We start from the raw sequence: 27,488 nt of genomic DNA, 5'->3' as shown, positions 1-27,488 counted from the left end.
CGCATAGTTCGCATTGAAGCGAGAGGCAGCACGAAGGGGAATTTGCTCATCGCTGCTGCCACTCTTCATCACGCCAGCGAGTGTCCATGGCCATCAAGTGAGATGTATTCATGTTTGCTTGTGCATGCATGACACCAATTTAGTTAGTAAGTGAATGTTTAATGCAGTTTATACACCCAATAAAACTACTAACCTTACTTTGTATTGCTGTCTAATAAGTATCAATGCTTTGCCTTTCGAACGAAACTGCGACTTCCTTTTGTTTTTATCTTCTTGTTGCTTATATTTTTTTCCCTTTTTATTTTTTAGTTCTGTTCAGCGAGCATGACTAAACTACTTGCGGCCTTCCCGTATGCTGTGGTGCATACTGGGAAAGAACTCGGTTTCTTTATCATTGAAGGCAGGGGCGGATCCAGGTTTTTTCTGAGGGGGGGGTCAGCTTCTGTCAATGATGATGATGATGATGATAGCAGCCTTTCTTATTTACCGAAATTTACCGTTTTTCCTCACGATAAACCCGCGTTTTATACGGCTAAAGCAACACCTGTAGCCCTCCGTGGTGGCTCAGTCAGCTCAGGCGTTGAGCACGAGATCGCGGGATCAAATACCGGCCGCGGCGGCCGCATTTCAATGGAGGCGAAATGCAAAAACGCCCGTGTTCTTGCGTTGTAGTGCAGGTTGAAGAACCCCAGGTGGTTAAAATTAATCCGGAGCCTTCCACTACGGTGTGCCTCATAATCAGAACTGGTTTTGGCATGTAGAACCCCAGAAAGAGGAAGAAGACCTGTAGCGAAGCCAGGTATCGGTTTCTCCGAGCTTATAGGAAAAGGACGTTACCCAATACAGCCATGTGCTTGGCGGCTGCGCCTGATAATACAAGGTGTTCAAAACTAAGCTTTATGGTTTTCTTAAACTTAGGCACTGGGAGGCACGCGAAGACCACCTGTGCAAATAAGTTATGTGGCTAGGGGGGCACAAAGTGAGATGATAATTATCACTGTGAGCAGCCCAATTAACTAAAATTGAACAATTATTTTTTGTTGACTGCAGTAAGCGGGTATGTTTGTATTGAAAACTTAGAGACAGTCGAGTTTCTACACAGTATCAGTCGGAAGAATTATTCTAGCGTGTCCATGCTCCGAGATATCAGACTCCAAATTTCAATTGTCGTACTGCGCAGAATAATCGAGAATAAAGATGCGACAATTCTCATGAATTTCCGTGAATGATCATGAAGCTCAGTGACCACTTCTGTGGAGGGATGGCGGTGCCATCTTCTCTCTTGAGTCGTAGTGGTGTGTTGAATAGAGGAACGTTCTTCAATACGGGTGTAACGCTCCGCTCCAACGCAGCAACCACTACGCTGCTTGTTTACGATATGCGAACCACCGCGTATGAAGACTCACGACGCCACCTACAAGAATAACGATGTGGCGTAGTAGGCGAGAGCGCGAGCCAGCGTTTTCATGTTTTGTTTCCCACGCGACGTCATCCTTTTAAACAAGGCGCGCATCTGCTCCCGTTTCTCTTAAAGTCCTATATAAGAAAAGTACCGCCATCTACTCTTTCCTCCGCCGCCTCCTCTCCTAAAGCGCTTGTTTTTTAGGAGCGAAGCTCCTTATAGCGGCACCCGTTCCGTCCCCGTCATAGTAGTAGTAGTGTGTAACCAGTCTGAGAAAAATGAGAAAAAAAAATTCCGAAGTTGTGTCCGTAGCGCGGAATCGAACCAGGGACGCCTCGCTTCCGAGCGCGCGGCGTTAGCCCACTACGCCACGAAGCGCACATAGACACACGCACCACGATGGCAATAAATACCCAACATTAACGAAAGGCCGCGTTTCTAGCGTGTTTCTAACGCGTTTGTGCTAGCGCGTTACGGCCCGTGTAAGAAGCTGGTGTAAGACGCTGTGGCCTCTCCGCCTTACCTTCAACGCGTTTCGAACGCGCTGCCCAAGGTGGTGGCAAGTCAAGTTCAAGTCGAGGAGCGTTTATGAATACGGGGGGTATACTCTCTCAGCAGTCATGTGATGGCGTCGGCAAACGCGGTGCACGTTCCGGCATGTGTAAATGGCTGCGTAAGACGCTGTGGCCGCTCCCCCTTATTGAGAGTACTGCAGGTTTCTAACGCGTTTGTGCTAGCGTCCCCTTAAGCGGGAGATCCGATGATTCCCTCCGGAGCTTCGCCCACTCATCATCATTCACCCCGTGGATATGCTGTGATTTTTTTCTTTACTTTTTGCTTGCGAAAGCCAAGTCGACGGTGGCGCACCTAGAAAGTCCAGGTTGAAGCTTTCAGGCCGGGCCACGGCCGGGCGCGCGCCGCCGCCGCCGCCGGCGACTGCGGCTGCGCAGAGGACTTTCAACTTGGCTCTGAGGCGGAAAACAAGAAAATATAAAGAAGTGAAAAGCGCGCGCTATCATCGTCCAATCGGAAATACAGGAGAGAGAGAAGCGGCGTTTATCAAAGGATGGCGGTACTTTTCTTATATAGGGACTTTAGTTTCTCTAACCACGCGACGCCATCCTAGGGCCGTGCGCTGGCGTTGGCCGCTGACGTCACGCTCCCCCACTTCGCAGCCGCGGCTCGAGGCTTCGCCCCGCTCAGCGAGAACACCCACTCAGATAAACGAATCCGGCGGGCTTGAGCCTCCTATGCTTAATGTACGACAATAAAACTGCGAAGTTACAATGAAAAACTTGTAGCGTACGAACCTATGCTTAATGTACGACAATAAAACTGCGAAGTTACAATGAAAAACTTGTAGCGTACGAACGGTACTGTGCTCGTACTGGATATTGTCAACGTGTAACTGTGATCACAATGAGTGCTACAGTTAAAAAAGTTACCTATGCGTAGTTCTTAGTTTAGCTGTTAGTTGTTATTATTTATATATGAACATTTCAGCAAGAGATCTCTTTCATTAAGCAGGTTGGTCGCGGAACCGATCACAGCCAATGAGGCAACCGTTGACACACCAAGGGGAAACTAAGTTAACCAGGCGTGAAGGCGCTCGAGCGGACCTCGGCGTGTTTGGCAAAATGGACGTCCCCTCGTTCATTCGACGCCACCGACGGGACGAGTAAGGCACGGCAGGCGCCAGGAGGTCCAACGTGTTCATGAGAAAAAATAACTACGGCAACTTCGCGACACCACACTCCTACGGAATACAACTAAGCTTGTGAGCGAGCTAGCTTTACTTCTACATGGCTGATACCACTGGTACTCGCGAAAAATACTTTTGAAGAATGCTGGTGGCCATATGGTTCTTTTTTTTTTTTTTGCGACAGGGCCATCCCCCTGTCAGCGAGGGGGCGATGCAGAAATCTGAGGGGGGGGGTCAGGACATCCGGACATCCCCCCTGGATCCGCGCCTGATTGAAGGCCACAGGAAGTTGACTGATGCACATGTGTCCCCATTTCTTAATATGGTATGCTTTGAGCATAATTCTTTTCTCTTTGTTTTCATGGTTTGCTTGCACAGAAATCTTGTCGTGCATTTAGACACATCCACATGACACATAGTGGGCTGCAAAATGTGAATACTTATCCTTGCTTTCTACCTTTCTCTGGCGCTCTCCTGTCTGCCCAACTTGTATCCATTCCCACGTGACAGGGTCTGCTGATATACCACATTATTAACACATGACATAAAAGGTTTCTGTGCTTAATCTCGCACTGCAACTTCTTTTTGACTGGATTGCTGCTTTTTTGTTTGCTTTAACACTGATGTTACCCACTTTATTCGGTGCCGGAGACACCATTCGCACACCGTAGCGGCATGTCACAGTTTTCAAGCTAGGGGCCAACCTGTAAACATATGCGATTACTGCGACTTTATCTTTCAGCTTCATTTTTTTTGTCTTCACATCCACCTCTTGCCTTAATCCACTTTGCCACCTTTTTGCATTTTCTTCTTATTACAAACTCTAGGTAACTGGCATTTCTTCATATTTCAACATGCTCAGGAAACTAGCACTATTGCGTCCACACAAGACTTAGAAACAGCAGCTCGCATGCATGATACAATACTAATTCCTTATTTGAAAATCTTTTAACGGGCCAAGGTAAAATATAAAAGGGGCTTCCGTGTTCTAGGTGAATACTTTCAGAACCCATGATTTGGGCAAAATTCCAATGAGAAGTCTAAAAATTAACTCGGAAGGGTTTAGGTGCGAGCTAGTTGGTACGGATCATTCATTTTAAAACAGCGCCAAAAAAACACTCGCAAGGGGAGAACACGGGATGGCCGTTGTTCCCTTAGCAATTCAACTGTGAAATTAAGTCCAGAACCACTTTCCTTAAAAAGGTCCTTCTCTAGTGTTGGAGTCTATTTTGAGGAATACAAGGTAATCATCAAGGCTTTTCGGGCACAGCAGCAGCAGTAGACTGCATGCAGCATCGCTTCTTGCAACTCGTTCTGCCACTGTTGCAGAAATACAACGTGCAGCCGTCAATCCTGCTGTTACGTCACCGTGGCGATAATTTGGACTGCCGCTTTGATTTCAGCTGCTACCACGTGATGGACCACCTGAGGTTGACTGACGTTAAAAGGACAGGTGGATCCTGGATTCTTCGCTTTTTGGGAACAGTGGCATTAGACAGCACACAGTTCTTACGCACTAGTTTTGCCACTGTTGCAGGTTAATGTTATTTTGCTTCAAACTTATTCTTAAGTTTGTGGCGTCCTTTGCTGCTGTGCCTCTGGTTAACTGTTGTTCATTGTTGTTATAAATGACTGTTTGGTGTGCAATGAAAACATTTGGCCCGAAAAAGTACCCCTTGTGTACAATGCCATGTCGTTGGTAAATGTCCTGCGATTACTGTGTCTACCTTTCGCAATAAAGGCAGTTCCTTGAAAGGCACATGAAGTGTGCAATGTGTCAAACAAATGAAAAAATCGGGGGTGCGTCATCCAAACTGTCTTGAAGCTAAAGATAGAATGTAAGCTTAACCAGGTAAATGCACACATTTTAGTACTTTTGGTTGTGGTCAGAGTGGATACCTTGTCTGAGGCTGTCAAAGGCATCAGTGGCATTGAGGCATCAGTCTAATTGCTCTCTGGCAAGTACTACGAAATACTGTAAGATTGACAGTCAGAGTACTGAAGTTGCGGCCTTGAGGAAGCGTGTTGAATGCTTAGAATCTTAAACTGCTCTAAATGTCCAAGAAGTGAGAGATCAGTTAAATGAATTAGAGCATATAGATGCCGTCAAAACATTGAAATTCACGGTATGGAAAAGGAAGAGAATGAATACCTTCCTGATAAGATGAACTGTCCGGCTCGCACACTTCAGCTTTTTGAGCTAGCAGATTCTGATCGCGATTCCCGTCGTCAGCTGCAGCCACATGCTGGTAAAAAGCCTGGGGTGATAGCTTGCTGTAAGAATTGCTGTAAGTGTAAGAATTGGGTTGAAGATGAATATCCAGAAGACAAAGATAATGTTCAATAGCCTGGCAAGGGAACAAGAATTCAGGATCGCCAGTCAGCCCCTAGAGTCTGTAAAGGAGTACGTTTATCTAGGTCAATTACTCACAGGGGACCCTGATCATGAGAAAGAAATTTACAGAAGAATAAAATTGGGTTGGAGTGCATACGGCAGGCATTGCCAAATCCTGACTGAGAGCTTACCACTGTCGTTGAAAAGTGTACAATCATTGCATTCTACCGGTGCTAACATATGGGCCAGAAACTTGGAGGTTAACAAAGAAGCTCGAGAACAAGTACCGCACAAAGAGCGATGGAACGCAAAATCTTAGGACTAACGTTAAGCGACAGGAAGAGAGCGGTGTGGATCGGAGAACAAACGGGGATAGCCGATATTCTAGTTGACATTAAGCGGAAGAAATGGAGCTGGGCATGTCATGTAATGCATAGGATGGATAACTGGTGGACCATTAGGCCGGGTTACAGAATGGATACCAAGAGAAGGGAAGCGCAGTCGAGGTTGGCAGAAAACCAGATGGGGTGATTAAGTTAGGAAATTTGCAGGCGTAAGTTGGAATACGCTAGCGTAAGACAGGGGTAATTGGAGATCGCAGGGAGAGGCCTTCGTCCTGCAGTGGACATAAAATATAGGCTGATGATGATGATGATAGCTTGCTTCCGATCCGTCATGTTGAAAGAACTGCCGATGCAAAATCGCTCATGTCTTCAGGAGAAAAAATCGGGCTTGCACATTTTCGACAACCTAACCGTGATGAACTAAAGGGAGGTGCTTTTATGGCTAGCTCAAACAAAAGGCACTCAAACTGGTACTCTCGAGGATGTTCTCACAGCTTTTAGCGAAAAACAACCGAATAGCATAAAAGAGATTGTGAAAGTGTTAACCGACGTACTAGTGAAGCTTGACAAGTTCGCAACTGACGTAAAGAATGAGATTGTAGCCGTGCGAACATCAAACACTGATATCCAGTGTTTGATGTTAATAGCACTTTAATAGACCAAGCACTTTAATAGACCATGCTCTTACGAACATCACATGTAACAAATGGGCCGGAACTTTCCTAGATCCTATAGCCGATCACATACTCGTATTTGTTGTTGCGGTTGAAATCCAAGAAAAGATAACCGCGAACATATCTGGTTATGAACCGCAGAAAAAGATTGACTATCGATTAGTTCGTGAGAACTTGCAGCAAGTAAACTTCTTTGATACCCATTATACCGACATCAACAAAGAATATACAAACTTCTTTATGGTACTCCAGAGTGCCGTATTGCAGAGCACCACACACAAGTCCTCGGGTCGATATGTTGCCCCTTATGTCCATGGATGACTCACGACATCCTACGCATACTGAGGGAGAAAGAAAAATGGCATGAGAAATGGAAAACGTGCTAAAACTAATAATTATTATCTAACCAGTTTAAGCGTTTTAGGAACCTGTCGGTATCTCTACTGCGTAAAAGAAAGCAAGAATACTATTCTTCTCTTATCATTAATGCTCAGGGCAACACTGGTAAAATTTGGAATATTGTAACAGGTGCAGTAGGGCTTCATTCAGAGCAGCGTATATTGCCTGATGTAATTAACCAGAATACAGCTGAAGAATTTAACGAGTATTTTGTAAATATTGGAACACAACTAGCAAACCAACTTCCTCATGTCGCCGAATGTACGCAGTCTATCCAATCTGTGATGAATACTATGGTAATTGAAGATATCACAGTGGATGAAATAATAGCAGTTGTTAGTGGGCTAAGACCTAAGGCAGCTGGGCTCGACCAAATACCTGTTAAGCTAATTAAGGACAACATTGACATATTAGCGGGTCCCCTCGTTCACCTATTTAATCACTCCCTTGATTCCGAAATATATCCTTCAGAATTTAAAATAGCAAAAGTAATTCCAATTTATAAGGATGGAGATCGTTCTAATCCATCAAGTTATCGACCGATTTCAATTACTAGCGCTATCAACACAGTTTTTGAAAAGATACTATCGGTACACATAAACACATTCATATCCAAATACAATATACTGAGCCCCCACCAACACGTGTTCAGACCTCAGAAATCTACTTCTTCCGCTGTTTTCACCCTTATGCACCTACTGAATATGGCTCTCCAGCAGAATAAAATTGTGGTCATTGTCTATCTCGACATTAGAAAGGCCTTCGATACAGTTGACCATCATATATTACTGAACAAGATTAACAATCTAGGGTTGAGGGGCAAAATCCTGAACTTGCTTCGAAGCTACCTCAGTAACCGCAAGCAGCAAGTAATACTTAAAAATTATACGTCTACTTCACAAACCGTACTAACTGGTGTGCCACAGGGTTCTGTTCTTGGACTCATGCTTTTCTCACTCTATATAAATGATTTCCCTGCAACGCTTAGGCATTCACAGGCTTTGATGTATGCTGACGACACCGCTCTTCTATTTACTGGAGACAGTCTGCTTGATATACAGGATAAAATAAATGCTGAGTTAGATTATGTTTTTAAGTGGTTCACGTCCATTGAGCTGACCCTTAATCTTAGTAAGACTAAGTGTACAGTTTTTCATTCCAGGAAGAAAAAAACCCAATACTGAAACACTGGATATATCATTACGAGGTATAAAACTACAAGTTTTCTCCGACAAATACTTAGGCATTTTCTTAGACTCAGACATGCATCGGAAAACTCACATTAAACACCTTTGTTCCAAGCTTGCTTATGAATGTTATATTCTTCTTAAGGCTCGTGAATGTTTTGAATATCCTGTCCTACGCATTCTGTACTTTTCCTTCATACAGAGTCACATATCTTATTGTATTGATTCATGGGGAGACACCTTTACAACTTATCTTGATCCTGTATTCCGTCTGCAAAAACGGGTATTAAGAATTATCACTTATTCTAGGTGTACATAATCTAGTACGTACTTGTACAGCTGATTGCATGTGTTGCCAGTGCATGCATTATATGAATTGAAAATTGCTGAGGTCATTCATAGTATTATCGATACCAATGATCCACTTTCAATTACATTGTTTAAAATCCCGCTACGAAATACAAGAGCTGCAACTAATCAGTGTTTTAATCTGCCTCCATGTCATAATTTGTACGGGAAAAGGCTCGTGGAATTTAACGGCGCACTTATTTGGAATTCTCTGCCAATACATATAAAAGAAGCCCGTAACTTCAGGTCTGCTGTCAGAGAATATTTTTTTGAGAAATACTGTTGATGACAGTACACTTCTTTATATTTACATTCTTGCATAAGTTGTGCATGTCAATTGCTTAAGTTGTGCATGTCAATTTCATTGTTATGTATTTGCTTTGTTCGCTCGCGTGCGTGAAGGAGAATAGAACACTGAGGTTATATTTGCACTTGTGTGTGAGTTACAGTGGAGAAATTTTGTTCGGGGGGGAGCTCAGGTTGCAGTGCGGCCTCCTCCTTATAGAATTTGTCGAAGGATGAAATACATCAATAATAACTGTATTGCCAATGCCATTGTGTATTAGATGCTGCAAATGAATTATTGAACGCTACGCACTGTCAAGTAAAATATGTATTTTTTAATAAAAGAATATATTCGTATGTCCTAAAAATTGTGGCAGAAATAACTGATATCAATGCTGCCACGTTTTTTTGTCTATTTAATAAGTAAAGAAAATATCACACGAACTTTAGAACTATATCAGTTTGAAACCAGCAAAGCAGTGCATGCAGCTGATATGAAAAACGTAAAGGCCATGAAATGAATAAGTTGAGGACAAATATTTTGATGAATCTTTGTCATTCAAGAACCTTGTTTACATTTTTTTCACATATGCAACGGCCAGGAAAAAACCTCAATGACGCTGTCCCTCGTTGCAATAGATTGCGCAGGAGCAGCTGTTACCGGTCGTGTATTGTAATTACACCGAGATTACACTCGCAACAGTGAGCACAAATAAAAACTAGGAGTTCTGCAAAATATACATTAAAAATGCGAAGATAGAATGGAATATACAAATGCGAAGATACAACTCGCTAAAGGGCAAAAAAAGAGACGCTGGAAACAAAGTTCACTGCTTGTATACACAAAACCTCGCAACAAAATATTCAAATATACGTCTAAGTCTCCAATAAATCTATGTATTTAAGCAAACGTCACTGTATATAATGCGTCAAACAAGACAAATAAACATGTTGCGCAGTCACAGATAGTAAACTTTGCGCACAGAAAGACAGATGATCTATAAAATATAGACCATCTATAGAATATGGGAGAGAATATGGAGATCTATAGAATATGGGAGAGTGCCCAAAGCGCCCGCTCCGGTGAGGGCCGTTTATTGCGATAGCAATTATAGGTAGGTGGGTGGGTGGGTGGGTGGGTGGACGGACGGGTGGGAGCGAGGGAGGGGAGGTGACGTTTAGCTGCGGCACTAAATACGTATTTATATAAAAACGCCGCGCGCGTTCGGTGCGAACGCGGGCAAAACGCCGACGGCGTCGACAACAGTTCTTCGCGTTGCTGGTGCTGCTGCATGTCCAAGTTTATACAGCTGATAAAACTACTATCCTTACTCCGTGTAGCTCTCTACTAATTTGCTATCGCAATTGATGCTTCGCCTTTCGGGTGAAACTGCGGCATTTTTTCTGTGAACTGCCGCGCCACGCCGCTGCTGCGCTGAGCCGTGCTCCCTCAAGGGCTGCAGAAGATAGCGTCAACCTATCCCTTTCCTCACGAACCACTTACTACGGACCCGTGGGCTTTTCGCGCTCGTGAAGCGCGCGAGAAGCGAGGGTCGTCTGCTACGTGCTGTAGTTTTTTGCCTTCATTTTCCACGCAAAGCACTTAAACTCTATTTAACTTCAACAGTGTGGTACTGCATGGAGCTTACCCATCTTTGAGCGTTTCTTTGTGCTTGGGCAGTAAGATAATGCACAAACTAACGTATCAAACTCATCAGCGCGGCCTAGCTTCGGTGCTATAAAGTTCGGGAACGGTATTACGGTAACTGTGCATGTGTAGAAACGCGCTACATGAGTCCGCGCAAGGAAAGAACCTAAAAAAAGATGGGCACGTGGTAATAGCACCATGCTTGCAAGAATAAGAGTAACGAAAAAAGTAAATTACTCGCGAAGTCAAGTGAAATACTTGCGTGCAGTGACCGCTTCGCTCACCACTACGCGCTTTTCACTCACGGTCAGTAGTAGTTTAGAGCCATATGCATATGTATTTATTCATGAATTTTTTAGCCTCGACAATACTTTATCATGAACAGAGTGCAGTGAGAAGGTGTAAGGGAAACAAGAGAAGGAGCAGAGACGGTCTTAACGCCGCAATATTGTTGGCCAATTTCGTTTCAGAGATAGCCTACACGAACAATTCTTGCTGTACGCTATCTCTTCAATACAAACTTCGCGCACGATGTACTTAAGGTTCACCGTGAGCGAAGCTGGTTTCAAATTCAGACATTCGAAAGAAAAGCGATTCCAGCCAATAGGTAAACAAACATAAAAAAGGTGAACAAATATATATTTTTCTACATTGAAATGAATAGATATATAAAAAATCACACGTTAAGCAATAACTATTATATCATGAGAAGTTATATGTTGGTAATTTCAGAGAGGATTCACCGATTAATAAAACATGGCTATTGCTGCAATAACTCTTGCATAAGAAATGAGTAAATAGCGAGGCCAGTAGTAGCTATAGCTACTACTGCCCGCGTTCGCGCTCATCGCAAAGTTCGCGCTCATCTGCTCCGGCGAGCTGCAGAACCCCTGATTGGAGGTGCAAAGGGAGATGGTACACCAACATGGCTGCACAGTTTGTATAGGTGTTCTAGAGTGTAGTGTTCTGTGGCTGCACTTCAAAAACGGGACGTCAGGGCCTCTCCTGTTTTGTTTCTTTCCTCCATGGTATATTTGGAATTGAACATGGCGGCGCTAGCGACGGTGGTGCGAGCGTTTGAGAGTATAGCTAGAGTAAATCTTCACCGTTCGACAAATCGCATTACCGTTAAATATTAAAACATTTTCCAAGGTAAAAGAAATACTTACGGGGCACCGTAGTTATGTAACATGTTTTCTTCTATTGATGAGTTGTGCACGCTGTATGCGAGAGTACACCCATAGGTACACCTTTCCGCTCGAAAAGTAGATGCCCGATCTTCTTTCCCGCAACGGAACATTGCCGGGAGGCAGATACTCCTTTGTCGTGTGTCACTGCGCTTGAACACCTTTCCAGTAGATGTCCCCTTACCTAAAGGACTTTAGAGTGCCCGTGTGTCAGGGCGCGAGCCCGCCGGGCCACAAGGCGCCGCAAGGGGGGGGGGGGGGGGGGGGTGTACTACGCCGCGCGCTCCCGCCCGGGCGGCTGTATCTTGAAAGCCATCTCCGGCGGGGGCAGAGCCCTTCCCCCCTGCACTGTGTTTTCGCGACTTGATGTGAGCGGCCGGACGAAGGTCAATTTGCTCGCTGCTGCTTCACTACCCCGTTTTGACAGCGAATTTCCACGATCATCGAGTGAGATGTGTTCATGTTTTCTTGTGTGCGCTTGACACCGTGCCTGTTAATTGAGTTAGCCTGCATATGCTTACAACTTTATACGGCCATCAAAACTACTATCCTTCGTATAGCTAACAACGTTGTAAATGACGACTGGCTGGAACCTGCCGAATCGGGCGGAACAACAATGCATGGAGGTACAAATAGGCTGATGATGATGCTGTGACCATACCCATTGCAATGAGCTGGTGTGACTTGACCACGGTGAACTGATACAGAGAAGTAATAGAAAAGAACAGGAAAGCGAACTTAGAATGTATGTATAATGTCACCTGTAGTAGTGGGCATAGGGCAAGCGCAGAGGCGCAAGAAGAAAGAAGTGCGAGTGCTAACCGCCCCGCTCGATAGTTGCCTCTCGCCGCCGTTTTCACCAGAGCCCAGCCGCTCTCAATAAACGTCGTCAGCCCCTTTTGAAGACGCGTGGCAAAGGTGTCGATGCTCGTTACTAAAGTTGGTGACTAGCAACTTAGATCGGCCATCACGAAGCTGTAGCACACTCCTGGCCACACAAACACCTTGTGTCAGTAAATGCGCTAAGTTACTTTCTGCGACCACTCCACCTTCGCGCATTCCACCGCACATCACTTCGACTAGAACACTGGCTCGTGGAGGAAGCGTAACACTTTCGGCGGAAACACGTAGCGCGTCGTCACGTCGTTTGTCGTCGTTTGTGTCGATTGCTTGGTCAGCTGAGAAGGTGACTACACCGCCCCGTAAGTCAATAACAGCGCCGTATTCCTGCAGGAAGTCAACTCCGAGAATGACGTCGCGGGAGCATTCGCGTAGGACAAGGCAACTCGCCACGAATGTCGATCCTCGAATTCGAACTCTTGTCGTGCAGGATCCCAGAGGAGCAACGACGTGACCACCAGCCGTACGAATCTGCGAGCCATGCCAAGGGGTAACTACTTTCTTCAGAAACGTCGCCATCTTCCCGCTTAATATAGAATAGTCCGCTCCGGTATCCACTAAAGCGCTAACCGCGTAACCGTCGATCACCACCGGTATGTCGAGCGAAAGCCAGTCATTCCGTTCAGCTGCAGTTGATGTCAAACCGGTACCCTTGTTTACTCGCATCGATCGGAGGTCTTCAGCGCGTCGACTGCCAGCGGCCTCGCCCCCAAAGGTCGCCGTAGTTAGTTTTCCCGGTGGGGACTTGGCGACCGTCCGCTCGAATACCGCTGGGGCGATGGTGAAAATCGCCTTGGCGACGGCGAGCGAGACTGCCGCCCGGTAGGCGGTGGCGTGCGTTGCTGAGCCAGATAATCCTCAATGTCCCGAGGTCGTTGGCCCAGTCGGGGTGGCGGCGAATAGGCGGAAAAGCCCCGCAACCCGAGGCGTCGGTATGGGCACTGGCGGTACAAATGATCTGCCTCACCACAGTGGAAACACAGAGGACGGCGATCCGGAGTGCGCCAAACGTCTGACTTCCGAGGGGACATGGGTCGATCATCGGCGTAATGCACTGGTCGCTCTTGCGGAAGCACAACCGGAGAAGCGGCATGGGGAAACGGTGGAGGTGTGCGTCGTTCCTAGATGTATGGCACCGGTTGGGCTGGTGGGAGTGCAACCGGATGAGCGGCCTGAACAAACAGCGGTGGGGACGAAGCAGGCTGTCGCAAGACTTCTGCGTAGGTCGCACGGTGGTGTACGGAAGGCGCAGGCGCGGTGTTAGAAAAAGGAACGGTGGACCGGAGCGCTTGGTTCACTTCATCTCTTATTACACTCGCAGTGGAGCTCACCGTGGCTTGTGGGGTGCCGCAAACCTTCAGTATCTCTTCGCGCACAATGGTGCGAATGAGGTCTCGAAGGTTGTCATTGTGGCTTCCGATGGCCGTGGACATGTCTGTAGTCGCGTTCACTTGCCGCTCGTAAAAGTTAGAGCGCTGCTGAAGCATCTTCTCCATACTGACCGCCTCGGATAGAAATTCAGCGACAGTCTTCGGAGGATTGCGCACCAGACCAGCGAAGAGCTGCTCCTTCACCCCTCGCATCAGGTGACGCAACTTCTTGTCCTCGGTCATTCTCGGTCAACTTCTTGTCCTCGGTCATCAGGGTCTGCTCGTCTGAAGAGGCGCGTCATATCTTCGACGAACGCGGTAACGCTTTCGTTGGGAAGCTGGACACGGACCTGAATTGCTCGTTCGGCTCGTTCGCGGCGATCAGGACTGGCGTAAGTGTCCAGTAGATGACGGCGGAACTCGCGCCACGATGTCAGTTGCTCCTCACGGTTTTGAAGCCATGTACGCGCGCCGTCCTCTAGGCAAAAGTAGACATTCCTACGTTTAGTCGCGTCGTCCCATTCGTTGTATTCGGCAACGCGCTCGAAGTCGGTCATCCAGTCTTCGACGTCTTCGAAGACGTCGCCATGGAACGACTTCGGCACCAGCGGGTTCTGAAGTGTATACCGGTTCGTCATTGCACGTTCCATACCGGTTGGGGTAGTCTGAAGCACTACGGTGTCTTCAGGGGGCAGTCCCCGGATCCTGCGGCTGGTCCGATGGACGGGAGTATGGACTAACACAGGGCTGGTGCTTCTGCTCCCAGGAGGAGTCTGTGGCATGAGTGAGAAATACCCAGCACCTCCACCACTTTGCCACGCGTCTTCAAAAGGGGCTGACAACGTTTATTAAGAGCGGCTGGGCTCTGGCGAAAACGGCGGCGAGAGGCAACTATCGAGCGGGGCGGTTAGCACGCGCACTGCTTTCTTCTTGCGCCTCTGCGCTTGCCCTATGCCCACTACTACAGGTGACAATATGCTTGCAAGCAACGCTGCTGTCATATTTTGCCATTTTAACCTACTGCTTGTAGCATCCAATACCCTCGCTGCCTCCGTGATCTGAAAACTCGCAATGCGGCGTTTGTTTTTCTTTTTCCGCTTTCCTATTTTTAAAATTTTTTTTGTTATGGCACACTACTTTTGGCAGGATGACTGTTCAGTATCGCATTTAGGACGCATCATTCATAATGTACCATTGTGAAGGCTGAAAAAAAAAAAAGCCTAATCAACATAAATGCACAATTTGCCAAAAAGAAATGTATGTATATGAGACGCACCGGCGAAAATTTTGGGAAAAAGCTGTCTTATACACCGGAAAATACGGTATATTATATTTGGGTGCAGTAAGCATGTACAGTCGGCGTCTGCGATTCATTTAGGTCTTGTAGCATCTCTTTGCTGGGCTCGGCAGTTGGCCTCGTTGCCAAAATAAAAAAAAAACCTTTGTCTTCAAAGTCATTCCCTCAGCTGGCAGATCATCCTCTTTCAAAAAGAAGGCACACCAATGAATCTCTTAAATTGTTTGTCCAACACAAAGATGCTTTCTCATGTTTCTACGTGACACGTAGTAAGAACCCTAAAGACGGTTAGAATACTCGCAATTTGTTGTTGCCAAATGTATGGCCAGCAGTGACCTCCTTGAAATTCTTCAAAGAGATCAGTATGAAGAATTCTCTAAACTTGTTTTGGGTGACACCCCTATCTCAGTAAGCCATCTTTCGATCAACAGCAGCTGGTGAAGGGCAATATCAGAACAAAAGTTGCTAGACTTGAGTGAGACAAAGCTCCTCGAGGGCTGGAAAGAACAAAATGCTACAAATGTACAGCGAAATAAGATAAGACGAGACGACTGAGAAATCCCAGCAAAACATCTCATCTCTACCCTCTGCACAAGCACACTTACGTAGAAGCTACGGTGCTTTCACTTGTGCAATAGTGCGTAGAGCAAAATTTGGCCCAAATCGGCAAGGACAAACACTGGATATATACGTACAGCATGTAAAATGTTAAAATAACAAAAAACAAGTGCTCTTATGTAAAATTTCTACAACTGTGTGATATTTAGCGGCAATATCATGGAAAAATATCTCTGAAGCAAATGCTCCAGCATGTGATCGAACTCAATCGCTTGGCTGGTGCCGATTCAGGTGCCGGCAGCAGACGGTGCCATGGTATGTTCTTGCATTACAACATTTTACGGAATATTGTATTGGCAAAATGTGTTTCCTCACCATTAATTTTCCAACACCTTACCACGCCACATGAGGCTCATGGCTGGACTAGAGTTCCAGTCTGGTCTGGTGCAATCAGCTTTTGGTGGCATGGCGCTAAACTGGCTTGTGGTGCCTCTTGGCCAGCATCTCTGATGTTCGTAACCTGTTTCAACAGCACATGGCAGTTGACATGCTGTAAAAGATCATACAGTTTGTTGTACACTCGGGATTGTGCTTCATACTGTGGTTACACTGGGTCGACAGTTTTTCATTTGCATAGACGGAGCATTTTATGCAGGTGAGGAGACAAAGTCGTGGTTAAATTGGTTGTGGCAGTGGCGTCATGTGAATGCAACGAAGGAATACAGTGTCTTTGGAATAGGGGCACCCTAGCTTAAGGTGTGCCTAAAAGTGTAGCCACCCAGACAGCTTGGTTCTATGCAACGTGGTGGCACACATTGAAGGCATTCTTTGTGGGCTTCCCGTCTCGGAGACTGAGCTATGTGCTTGTTGCAGGGGCTGGCGTTGCTGAGCTCCGTGGCCTTGGTGGCCCCAAGCAGGTGGGCAGAGGGGCTACCCAAGCGGTCCTGGGCTTACGCGGACACTGGTTGGTGCTTTGCGAGAAGGAGGCGCTTCTCGGACGAGGCCACAGGCCACTCCTGGCACTAGGCCCGCTCCAAGCGGCCGCCCTTGGTCCCACTCGTGCATTGCTGCTGCACCACAGTAAGTTGTGATGCAGGGTCTTTTTCACATGACGTAAAGACATTCTCACACGTCCGACATTCTCCCGACTTCCATCACCACTCTTAGGTGCCCACTGAAACTCTGTAGCAATGCGTGAGTGTTAATGCACATTAATCTGCTCAAATCATTCCACTCGTGTAACAACTACTGCAAACTCTTGGTACATATCAAGTTTGGCTTCCTTCCAGATAGTTGATGAGGTTTGAAAGGCACTTTTGTGTTTACAGTGAAACAGTATTACATGGGCCTTTTATGCTTTTGTTGGACGCCAAGAAACCTTTCTAGAAAAGAGTGGGCAGTCCATGCTTATTTCAAAACACTGCAGTGAGAGCTTCTTTCAATCGGCTTCATGCATGTTGTTCTTGTACAAAATTTACCCTCAAAAATGTAATAGCAAATGTTTCGGCAGTGCGTGAGTAAATGCCGTATCGAAAATTACACATATTTTTCAAGGAGAGACAGTGATGACTTCTCGTAAGAAACTGTGCCTCGTCTTTACTGCACTCTAAGTTTCTTACGAAAATGAAATAACAGGCTTCCTTCCGTACCAGGGGCCAGTGTATATAATGTAAATTAAACCCTTTTTCTTTCATTCCTACTACCGGACGTATTCATCGATGGGCTTGGTGGATTCCTCTCCCGAATGCCACCTCGAGCTGCAACAATGTGCATAGCGCGCATGATGACTAAAGCGGCTTCATAAATCGAACTTCACGTTATGGATACGTCGCCGACCGATAATTCGGGCTTGACGGGGACCGACTGAAGGTCTGAATAATCGGGAGTCAGAAATATCCGAATTCACCAGAAAACAAGTGACTTTATTCCACGAGTGGCTAAAAAAGTCACAGGCCTGCGCGGCACACGCAGCACAGTCACAGCGTAAGCTGGTGGAGCGGCTCAAGAGTAGCTCCAATTTTGTCACCCTGCACAACAGGGTCTTCGCGGCAGTCTGTTCGCCTCATTTTGAGGAGAACGATCTGAACTGTCCACCCAGCGTCGACGGCGAGCTGCGGCTTGTAATGCTCTCTGCACAGCAGTCTGCTGAACCCGATCAAAACTGCAACTAGAGTGTACTAGAATACGGTTGCCAAGTACACTCTAACTGCAACTTACATGCCGGGCGCGCCGCGCTTGCAGGCACCTTAAACTAGATGGCGCCACCATACTGGCGGAGGCTCGGGAGTGCGTTGATTGCGCGCCTCGTCTGAATCGCATATCGTCATCTGCACCTGCGGACGCTGCGTTTGCAGGCATCCTACCTCGATGGCGCCACCATACTGGCGGAGGCTCTAGTCGTCTCCCCCTGCGTTTGCCTTATAGGGTATTTCTCGCGGCCCGATAGCAAGCGCTTGCGTGGCTCAGTGGTAGAGTATCAGGCTCCCACGCAGCGGGCATGTGTTCGATCCCGGCGGGAATCGGGTACTTTTTTCGCATTTCCGGCGATAGCGGTTACGCGGCGGACGCCGGCGGCGGCATCATCGCAACCCGAAACGGCTTTTGGAATGAGCTCATAACAGCTTACGCTGTACGACCACCTTCGGGGCACGTTCACTTTCGCAGGATTTCGCATCACTATCGTCAGACGCATTGGCATCCACGAGCGACGGCATTCTTGGCACTGTGCCAGGAATGCTATGGTCCGTCGACGCGCCCTGTGCTAGTCGCGCGAAATGACGCGGAAGTGAAAGTATTCCCGATAATGTATCGTCCAAGAAAAAAAAAAAAATTCCGCCTCCATTCCACCATGTGAAAGTGGATGTACAGCGAAGCTGTTGTCAACATTACACAAGCGCAACCACCACAAGGCGTCGCACCGTCGAGATCAATGGACGAGATCAATGTAGCATCCATCACTTTGCTCGTGCCCTTTCCGTAAGTGCTTTGACGCCGCGGTGTACATTCGCGGCGTGCATATGCTTGCGCGTTTTTTGTTTTTTTAGGCTTCGCGCATTAAAGTGAATTGCAGATAGGCATGGATTCATAAAAAAAGATTTGAGTTGCTCAGTTGAAAAATAAGATGACATTTTCGAATGCAACAAAATAGGTTAGTTCCCTGACCCTTCAATATTTACCGGAAGACCAATAAATCACCCTCGGACAGGATATGAAAGACGCGACTGTCGCACATCTTTCTAGCCTTAATTTGGCAATTCTCGGTCCATAGGAATTGCCAACCTTTGTCCCTTTTCAGCGACTGAGCCTTCGCAAACAGCACTTTGTTTTCTCGGGTCAGGTGATCATTGATATAAATGGGAACATGATTCGGCCCTGCGTAACCAAGATCTTTATAATTTAGGCGAGCCTTTCGGCCCTTAGCAATAAAATCCTGCTTCTTTGTCCTTGAGCAAAACCGGGCAATGATGTTCTTATTGCCCACTCCTGAGTATCCCCGATAATGTATCGTCCAAGAAAAAAAAAAAATTCCGCCTCCATTCCACCATGTGAAAGTGGATGTACAGCGAAGCTGTTGTCAACATTACACAAGCGCAACCACCACAAGGCGTCGCACCGTCGAGATCAATGGTCGAGATCAATGTAGCATCCATCACCTTGCTCGTGCCCTTTCCGTAAGTGCTTTGACGCCGCGGTGTACATTCGCGGCGTGCATATGCTTGCGCGTAACCTGTGTTAACGAAGTGAACGTCACTGTAATTTTGTTAACAGTCTTCGCCGTGATGTCGATTACGGTTGCAGCACAGTCAGCGTGACCGATGCAACGGACAGAGCGCCCACTCATCAAGGACTCATCAATAGAAAAAAGCGGGCATACCGTGCCTCGAAGTCTTCTTCCTCTAACATACGATGGCAAGCCTACTATACTGCTAACAGTACATACGTATCAGCACTAACTCTGGCTAGAAGTAAATTTCTTCAAGAAACATTGTCTACCATGTTAACTAACAATCCCCCCAAATTTTTGCGAGTGATTAACCCTTCCATTCACAATACTATTAGCCTTGTTAACGATACCTGTGTTACTATATCAGATGACGAGTGTTCCTCCGTTCTTAATGAAATTTTCTGCAACAACTTCCTTCTTATTCCTAATCCATCACTCCCTACTGTCAAACCAAGCGCATGCCTTCCTATGGACCCAATAATCATCCAACCACGCGGTGTTGCTAAGGTTATAGATTAACTAAAAATGTCTGGCTCGCCTGGCGCCGGCCTCATTAATTCAAAAATTCTAAAGAGCACTTCCCTGTATTCATCAATTATACTTCCGCAATTTTTTCAGCATTCTCTTGGCACCCACCACATTCCCGCTGACTGGAAGCTCGAGAAGGTCATTTCATTCCACAAGTCTGGTAATCAGAATTCGCCTATCAGTTATCGCCCCATCTCCCTAACCAGCATTCCCTGTAAAATATTTGAACATACCCTGTCTTCTGAATTTACCTCATTTCTCGAATCCATCTAATTTTTTTCTTGTTCCCAACATGGCCTTCGCAAGTTACTCTCTTGTGAAACCCAGCTACTCTCCTTCACTCACAAACTTCACTTGATTTTGGATCGTACTTGCATGGCTGACTGTATTTTTATGGATTACTCAAAGGCATTCGATAAAATCTGTCACAAACTCCGCATCATATTCCGTGAAATTACCAATGATAATGACACTAATGCCCTTCAAACTGACCTTGACGCCATATGTAATTGGTGTGACACATGGCTTATGCAACTAAATCATAACAACTGCAAAGTTATGCATGTAACTCGAGCCTCATCCACTTTCCCCTGCTATTTCCTCAATAATGTTATTTTGCAGTCTGTTGCTTCCTACCGTTATTTTGGCGTGAACATAACATCAACCCTAAACTGGACTCTCCACACCACTATCATAATTAACAATGCTAACCACATGCTAGGTTACCTCTGTCGAAACTTCTCTGCTTCTTCCTCCCTCAAACTACTTCTCTACAAAACACTGGTCAGAACTAAACTTGAATACGAGTCTTCCATATGGGATCCTTCTTCTGACACTCTCATTACTGCACTTGAACTTGTCCAGAATAACGCCGCTAGATTTATCACTGCCAACTATCATCGCACCGCTAGCATCACTGAAATGAAAAACACACTCGAACTCCCTCCACTTGCTTCTCGCCGTAAGCATTCCCGCCTGTACTTATTCCACAAAATATATTATCATACTCCACAGCTACGTTCTCACCTAATGCCCCCACCATGCTACACGTCTTCACGCATCAACCATGTCAACAAGGTCGGTATTGTGCTGTGCCATACGAAAACATACCTCTACTCCTTCATACCGCATACTTCTAAGGAATGGAATACTCTTCCCGAATCAATCACCTGCATTTAAGACCCTGTTAGTTTTCGCACACTTGTAGCTAACACTGTGCCATAGATGATTATAACCTTTGCTGTTATTTTAACATGTATTTATACTTTTCTGTGTATGCCCTACTAGCTATCATTGTTTAATAAGGTACTTACATTTGGTATCGGTCTTCTTTCGTCTTTTTTTTTTTTTCTCATGTGTATTACTCTGTTATCATGTATCACTCCGCTTTGTAATGCCTCCGGGCCTTTAGGGTACTAATAAATGAAATGAAATGACAGATACATCGTGTGCACACGTTCATCACGCACTCACTCAGATGTGCCGGAGTGCGCTAGTGGACCCTCCGCCTGGCACAAGTGTGTTAATTGAACGAATTCAATTTCTCAACTTGGCGTTACAAAATTTGTTAAGTATGACTTACACACTACCTGCAGACATGATAGCATCGGATTGTAATTTGAACATACGAGAAAACATTCTGTTATGCAGAAACTCAAAATTACACTACCTCTGGGGACGAAAAAAAAAAAAAATTTTTTTCAACGTGACGGTGTACACGCACAGACGCAGAAAATTTGCTGGGGTAGCCATATATGCAGCTTCGCTGTAATAAAGCATGTAGCGATCCACATCGCCAGTGGCCACTGCGCAGGAAGGTAGAAGAGGACGACGAAGAAGAGAAGCCTGCTTAACAATGCCACAATAAACAGACAGAGTCACTATGTCTACGTAGAAACTTTACATTGGTGCAGTCGAGGTCTGGAACCTGCAAATGAAGATCAAGTTCGACATCACGCGCCGTGAGGGGCGACCCGTCATCATGGGCTTCCAACCGGATGGTGAGAGATACGTCGGGCTGCTGGAGGACACCACCGCTCCGAGTCTTCTGGAGACGATTTCCCGTGTAACCGGAGCCTCTGTAGATGACCTCGTCACTCAAGGTAGTGTGACTGTCAGCATGAATCTTGATGATTTGGATGCTTGTTTAGGAAGAGCCCCACCGGCGCGTGAAATGCAGACGCCAGCTAATTTCACTGATTCTAAGACAGAATGCATCATTCGCGCACTACAAGAAATGCAGATGATGCAGATGGCAGAGCATCAGCAGCTGTTTGCACATGTTATTTCAGCTGCTAATATGAGAGGGAAGCGCGAAGACCTTTTTGTGAAACCAGACTTGTTTGATGGCACTTCATCAGGCGTAGCTTTTTGGCTAGATTTCTACGAATATGCCTGTAACAAAAACCAATGGGCAACAGATGAAGACCGCATACGTAATATGAGACCTTTTCTCTGTGGGAACACACGGAAGTGGTTTGACTTGCAAATAACATCGCATGCAAACACTTCTTGGACGGAATGGAGGAAAAGCTTCTCGAGGGATTTTCAGATGAATCCTGTAGAGTTCTGGAGTAGTGCGATTGTCTACAGGCAGAGAGGCACTAATATCAAAGAGTACGTTTTTGAAAAGTGGCGGCTGCTTCGTACTGCTGACCCGACATTGGCAGATTCTTCTGTCATCGCTCTTGTTGTACATGGTATGACTAGACATTATCAAAGATAGATTCAAGTGAGGTCGCTTACTACTATGGACGAATTGCTACTATCACTGACATATGCTACATATCCTGAATACCGTGCACCTGATAAGGAAATGTCGGTCAGCAGAGGCGATTACCGTGACAAGAACACAGCCACATCATTGGGGGCAGAAAAGACTAGCACTGATTATAACCAACACTGCTGCGTGATGCCCAAGGCTCAGGACTTGGATGAAGAGAAAGGCACTGTTGAGGAAACGGTATTTCTCACGAAGACAGGCATTTTGAGTGTCCAGATGCTAGTGGATGGCCGCACTTTGTCAGTTTTAATTGATACTGGTGCTTCTGTAAGTTTATTCAAGAGCCTAATTGATGCTGACAACATTGTGCATGGGAAGACAATTCAAATCTGCGGCTACGATGGTTCTTGTCGAGAATATAATAGATGGACGTCAGCTTATCTGAAGTTTGAAGGTGAAAAATCTAAGATTCAAGCATTGGTGGTGCCCAGAGTCAATTTTGATTTTATCTTGTCAAGACCTGATATGAAACGCATGAAGATTAATATCCTCTGGAATGATTTAGTCACCATAGCAAGAGGCTGTCATCAACTTCATATCGCCCAAAATACTGATCGTAAACTGTCTTCCGCAGAGGATGTGCCTTTGAAGTTTTCAGAGCTTTTGTGCATTGGCTCATATCCAGAAGCCACAACAGCCCTTGAGGTGCCTTTCCTCTTACGCGACAGCACTATAGTCAAGAGAAAGCCATGTAGCCTCAGCCATGAAAAAAAAAAAAAAAGGTATGGTTAAAGCAGGAGCTTCAGGGAATGCTGGAGGCGGGAATAATCAGGCCTTCTACTTCGTGTTTTGCCTCGCCTATTACGATTGTTCCAAAAGAAGATGGGTCATTTCGCTTCTGCACAGATTATAGACTAGTAAACAAGCAAACAGATCTCTTCCCATATCCAATGCCGAGAATTTATGAAATAATTGACGGAGACTGGAGGATGTCAATGGTTTTGCCGCATTGACCTGTGTAAGGGATATTGGCAGGTACCACCAAGAGAGGATAACAAGAATTTACAGCATTTGTTACCCCTTTCGACATATACGAGTACAATAGGCTGCCGTTTGGATGGAAAAACTCCGGATCATGGTTTCAAAAGATGATGAACGATGTGCTAAAAAACTTCATCGGGAAATTGTGTAATGTGTATGTGGACGACATAATTGTATACTCGAAAACAAGGGAAGATCATGAAGAGCATCTGGGAAAGGTCCTCGAAGCCCTCAGCACTGCTAGACTGAAGATCAACATTAAAAAAAGTGAATTCTTCTGCAAGAAAGTGGTATTCCTTGGAAGAGTATTTGATGGAACAACCAAGGGCACTAAAGAGGAGAGCGTTCAGCGCATCAAGAAGATGGCCAAACCCTATGACATTCATTCTTTAAGAGTGTTCCTTGGGCTCGCAGGCCACTTCCGCGCATTTATAAAAGACTATGCGAGAAAAACTAAATGTCTTGCTGCACTGATACAAAGGCATGTCGTTCGTATGGTCCGAAGAATGTGAGAATAGCTATCTGGAACTTGTAGATGCCATTTCCTCCGATCCTGTGCTGACACTCACAGACTTTGATTTGCCGTTTGAGTTTTACACGGACGCATCTCACTACGCTGCTGGAGACATTCTTTATCAATGAGATGAAAACGAACAGCCTGGCCGGGAACTCAAGGTCATCGGATACTATTCTTGTACCTTCACGAAACCACAAGAAAACTACACGACAACGGAAAAGGAAGCACTAGCGGTTGTAATGGCCCTAAGATACTTCAGAAGCTACCTGGAAGGCAAACACTTCAAGCTTTTCACTGATAATCAGGCATTAACGTATCTCTTGGAGCTCGCACTGCGAAAGGGCAGAATAGCCCGCTGGGTGAGCGAGGTCCGACTCACCGCGACCCGATAGCGAGCGAATATGTTCGCCCCATGCTGTGACACCATCGCCTAGTCGTTCACGTGTACGGTGACACGAATGGTGGAGCGTTCGAACAATCCGTATTCATCCATACCAATGTACTGCTCTTAGCCTCGCGAGACGGTCCCGCGAAGCGGGCCGGCGCACGCGCGACGCGTTCGTGCGTGTTAGTTGCCGATCCCAAGCCAAAGAGCTCGAAATCGCCTTCGACCTTTTTCTCCCAAGTCGCCCCGCCGTTCAGTGGCATTAGCATCGTGACACTCGCGCCATCTCTTGCAATGCGCCGCAACCACCACGACCGCCGCCGGCGCTTAGCCACGCGGTGAAGCCGGATTACAGGAGACGCGTGAGAGTCGCGCATCCCCACATCCCCCCAACCTTAAATCACTACACGTACTCTGGCGACACATGTCACACGGTCTATCAACGCGCGCGTCGCGAACAAAAGTTAGTACATGTTGACGGTGGCCGCGCCGAGGAAATGTCCACATGTTATCCACAACGTGCGAGCCGACATTGTCTCTGGGGTTCACCGCTGGCGTCCGTTGGTCACAGCACCACATCTGCAGATTCGATGGCACAACTCCAGCCCAGGACTCCGTAAACGGCGACGCAGAAGTCGGCACGAGCAAGCGTTGCCCGCGCCGACGCGCCCTGCCGGCGAGAGCCGCTGTAGCCGTTGGTGACTGCCGGCTCTTTTCCCAGCCGCCGAGGGTTGCGAGCCGGACACAGGTGGCCGCCGAAATCGCTGCGCTGAACTGGCCACAGGCATCTGCATCGCCTGGGGTAGCTCGATTGTAGTCCGGGGCAGCAGCGCTGACAATGTGCAGGTGACAGCAAACCAGGGATGACTCCGCTCACGCTGCGTACACTCAACGCACTCGACAAACACTAAAGTAGTGCAAGGGAGAGGAATTCGACATACGCATCGCCCACGTGGTACAATGTTCAATTCGGCTAGCAAAATTTCAGGCGGCATTTCAGATGCTAAGTTCACGTGAACAAAGCTTACTTTCTTGAGTCGAACGAGTAATTTCAATTCGTGCAAGGCGAACTAATGAGGGAAGCAATGTGCGACACCTCAACACCACGGTCCACCAGGTTGCGTCCCTCAACGTGCGACAGGCGGCTTTGTAAAGCCTTAGGCCTAATGCGTCGCTACTTTGACAACAACCAGCATCAAAAAAAAAAAAAACATCACCCAAAATGGGCACAACATGCAGCTGCGAGGAGACGTTAGCTCTGTGAGGTGGTCCTACCCTGCTCGGTGCACACAGCATCCGAGTTGACGGCGCCCACCGTCCCAGACGGTGTCGGAGCGCCTGGTGCCAGGCCGCAATACCAGTCAGCCCGTAGCGGCACCCGTGGCCCGCAGCCACCCGGCTCCCTGAGCCGCGACTTCCGAAGTCAAAGAGATAGAAGAAGCTATTTACATAAGAAATTTGGACCACCCACGAGGCTTCCGTACTCACTCGCTTCAGGCTTGCCAATGCTCTGCAGGCGCTAGGCCTCGCTCTCCCAGGATGCAGACCATGTGGCTCTCGTACCGACGAGTGTACTTCAACAAAACACTCACAAAAAGACTTAGCATGTTGAAAAGTTCAAACACACTACAGCAACAGTCGCCTTGCTCAAGAAAGCACGCCGCCGACGCTAGCAATCAAAATCCACGCTAGGAATACGCTTGGGTTCAAACAAAGGTTGTCTCGAACCGAGCAAAACTCAAAATTATCGTCCGATGTCCCAAGAGGTCCATGTTGGGCAGCCAGATGTGGGGTCTCACAGGTGTTCTTGGGACAAAGGAACAACACAGTAGTGTAAACAATCACAAGGGCATTTATTGCACCTTTCATACACTAATACACACTAGCCGAATTACTACCAATAGAATGTTCACATGGGTGCACCACAAATCAAGGAAGTCCGACTCACCGCGACCCGATAGCGAGCGAATATGTTCGCCCCATGCTGTGACACCATCGTCTAGTCGTTCACGTGTACGGTGACGCGAACGGTGGCGCGTTCGAACGATCCATGTTCGTCTATACCGGTGTCCTGCTCTTAGCCTCGCGAGACGGTCCCGCGAATCGGGCCGGCGCATGCGCGAAGTGTTCGTGCAACACGTGTTCGTCGCCGATCCCAAGCCAAAGAGCTCAGAAGCGCCTTCGACCTTTTTCTCCCAAGTCACCCCGCCGTTCGGTGGTGTTAACATCGCGACACTTGCGCCATCTCTCGCAATGCGCCGCAACCACCATGACCGCCGCCGGCGCTTAGCCACGCGGTGAAGCCGGATTACAGAAGACGCGTGAGAGTCGCGCATCCCCACAATTCGTAGCGATGCCTTTTTTGCGCTTCATCAGTGGTAAGAGCGGCGCTCCGCCTGCATTATCAATGGTATCAGCCAGCCGTGAACGGTGGTTGATAATGGCACAGCATATAGAATTAAGTGGAATGCATCGCTACAAAATTGTGACCCAGACGTCGACCACGTTATCATAGCCGAAAGACGGCAGAGTTTTTTAAAGCGAAGCTTTCTATGTTTGACTGATTCGTCCGTGAGCACCGAAAACGCACTGCAGGAAAGCCAGCTTACACACTGGAACTATCTGAGCATATGCGCACACAATAGAACAATTTGCGCACGCAATCGTAGAACACTACAGTTTACATTTGCAGTTGCACCGATAAGAAAGAACAATGGGAACTGCAACGCCACGCTACCCAGAGGAACTGTATATGTATATCTGCATTGCATTACACGCGTCACGCAATGCATTCCCGGCCGTCACCATGGGTAGGCCACGAGTGCAGCGCACGGCAGAAGAGGCTGCCGTACGCGAACGTAAGCGCGATCGTGCCCGTAAGGCCGATCCCATGTATCAGCAATGGCATGCAGTCCGTGAAAGTGCGTGCGCGTAA

The 27,488-nt window shown here is 46.9% G+C and overlaps 1 protein-coding gene across 1 annotated transcript in view; it reads left to right on the top strand.

Annotated features, from left to right (window-relative positions):
• LOC119456076 (RCC1 domain-containing protein 1) overlaps positions 1-27,488 on the top strand; it is an 88,525-nt gene that overhangs the window by 45,310 nt on the left and 15,727 nt on the right. The window contains exon 5 of the mRNA XM_049664563.1: positions 16,510-16,716. Within this exon, the coding sequence (XP_049520520.1) occupies positions 16,510-16,716 (207 nt within the window). The remainder of the gene's footprint in view (positions 1-16,509; positions 16,717-27,488) is intronic.

The sequence above is a fragment of the Dermacentor silvarum genome, chromosome 1, assembly GCF_013339745.2.
Source record: "Dermacentor silvarum isolate Dsil-2018 chromosome 1, BIME_Dsil_1.4, whole genome shotgun sequence".
NCBI classification, from domain to species: Eukaryota; Metazoa; Arthropoda; class Arachnida; order Ixodida; family Ixodidae; genus Dermacentor; species Dermacentor silvarum.
The sequence above is the reverse complement of the archived record's forward strand: the minus strand, read 5'-3'. Positions and strand labels throughout refer to the sequence as shown.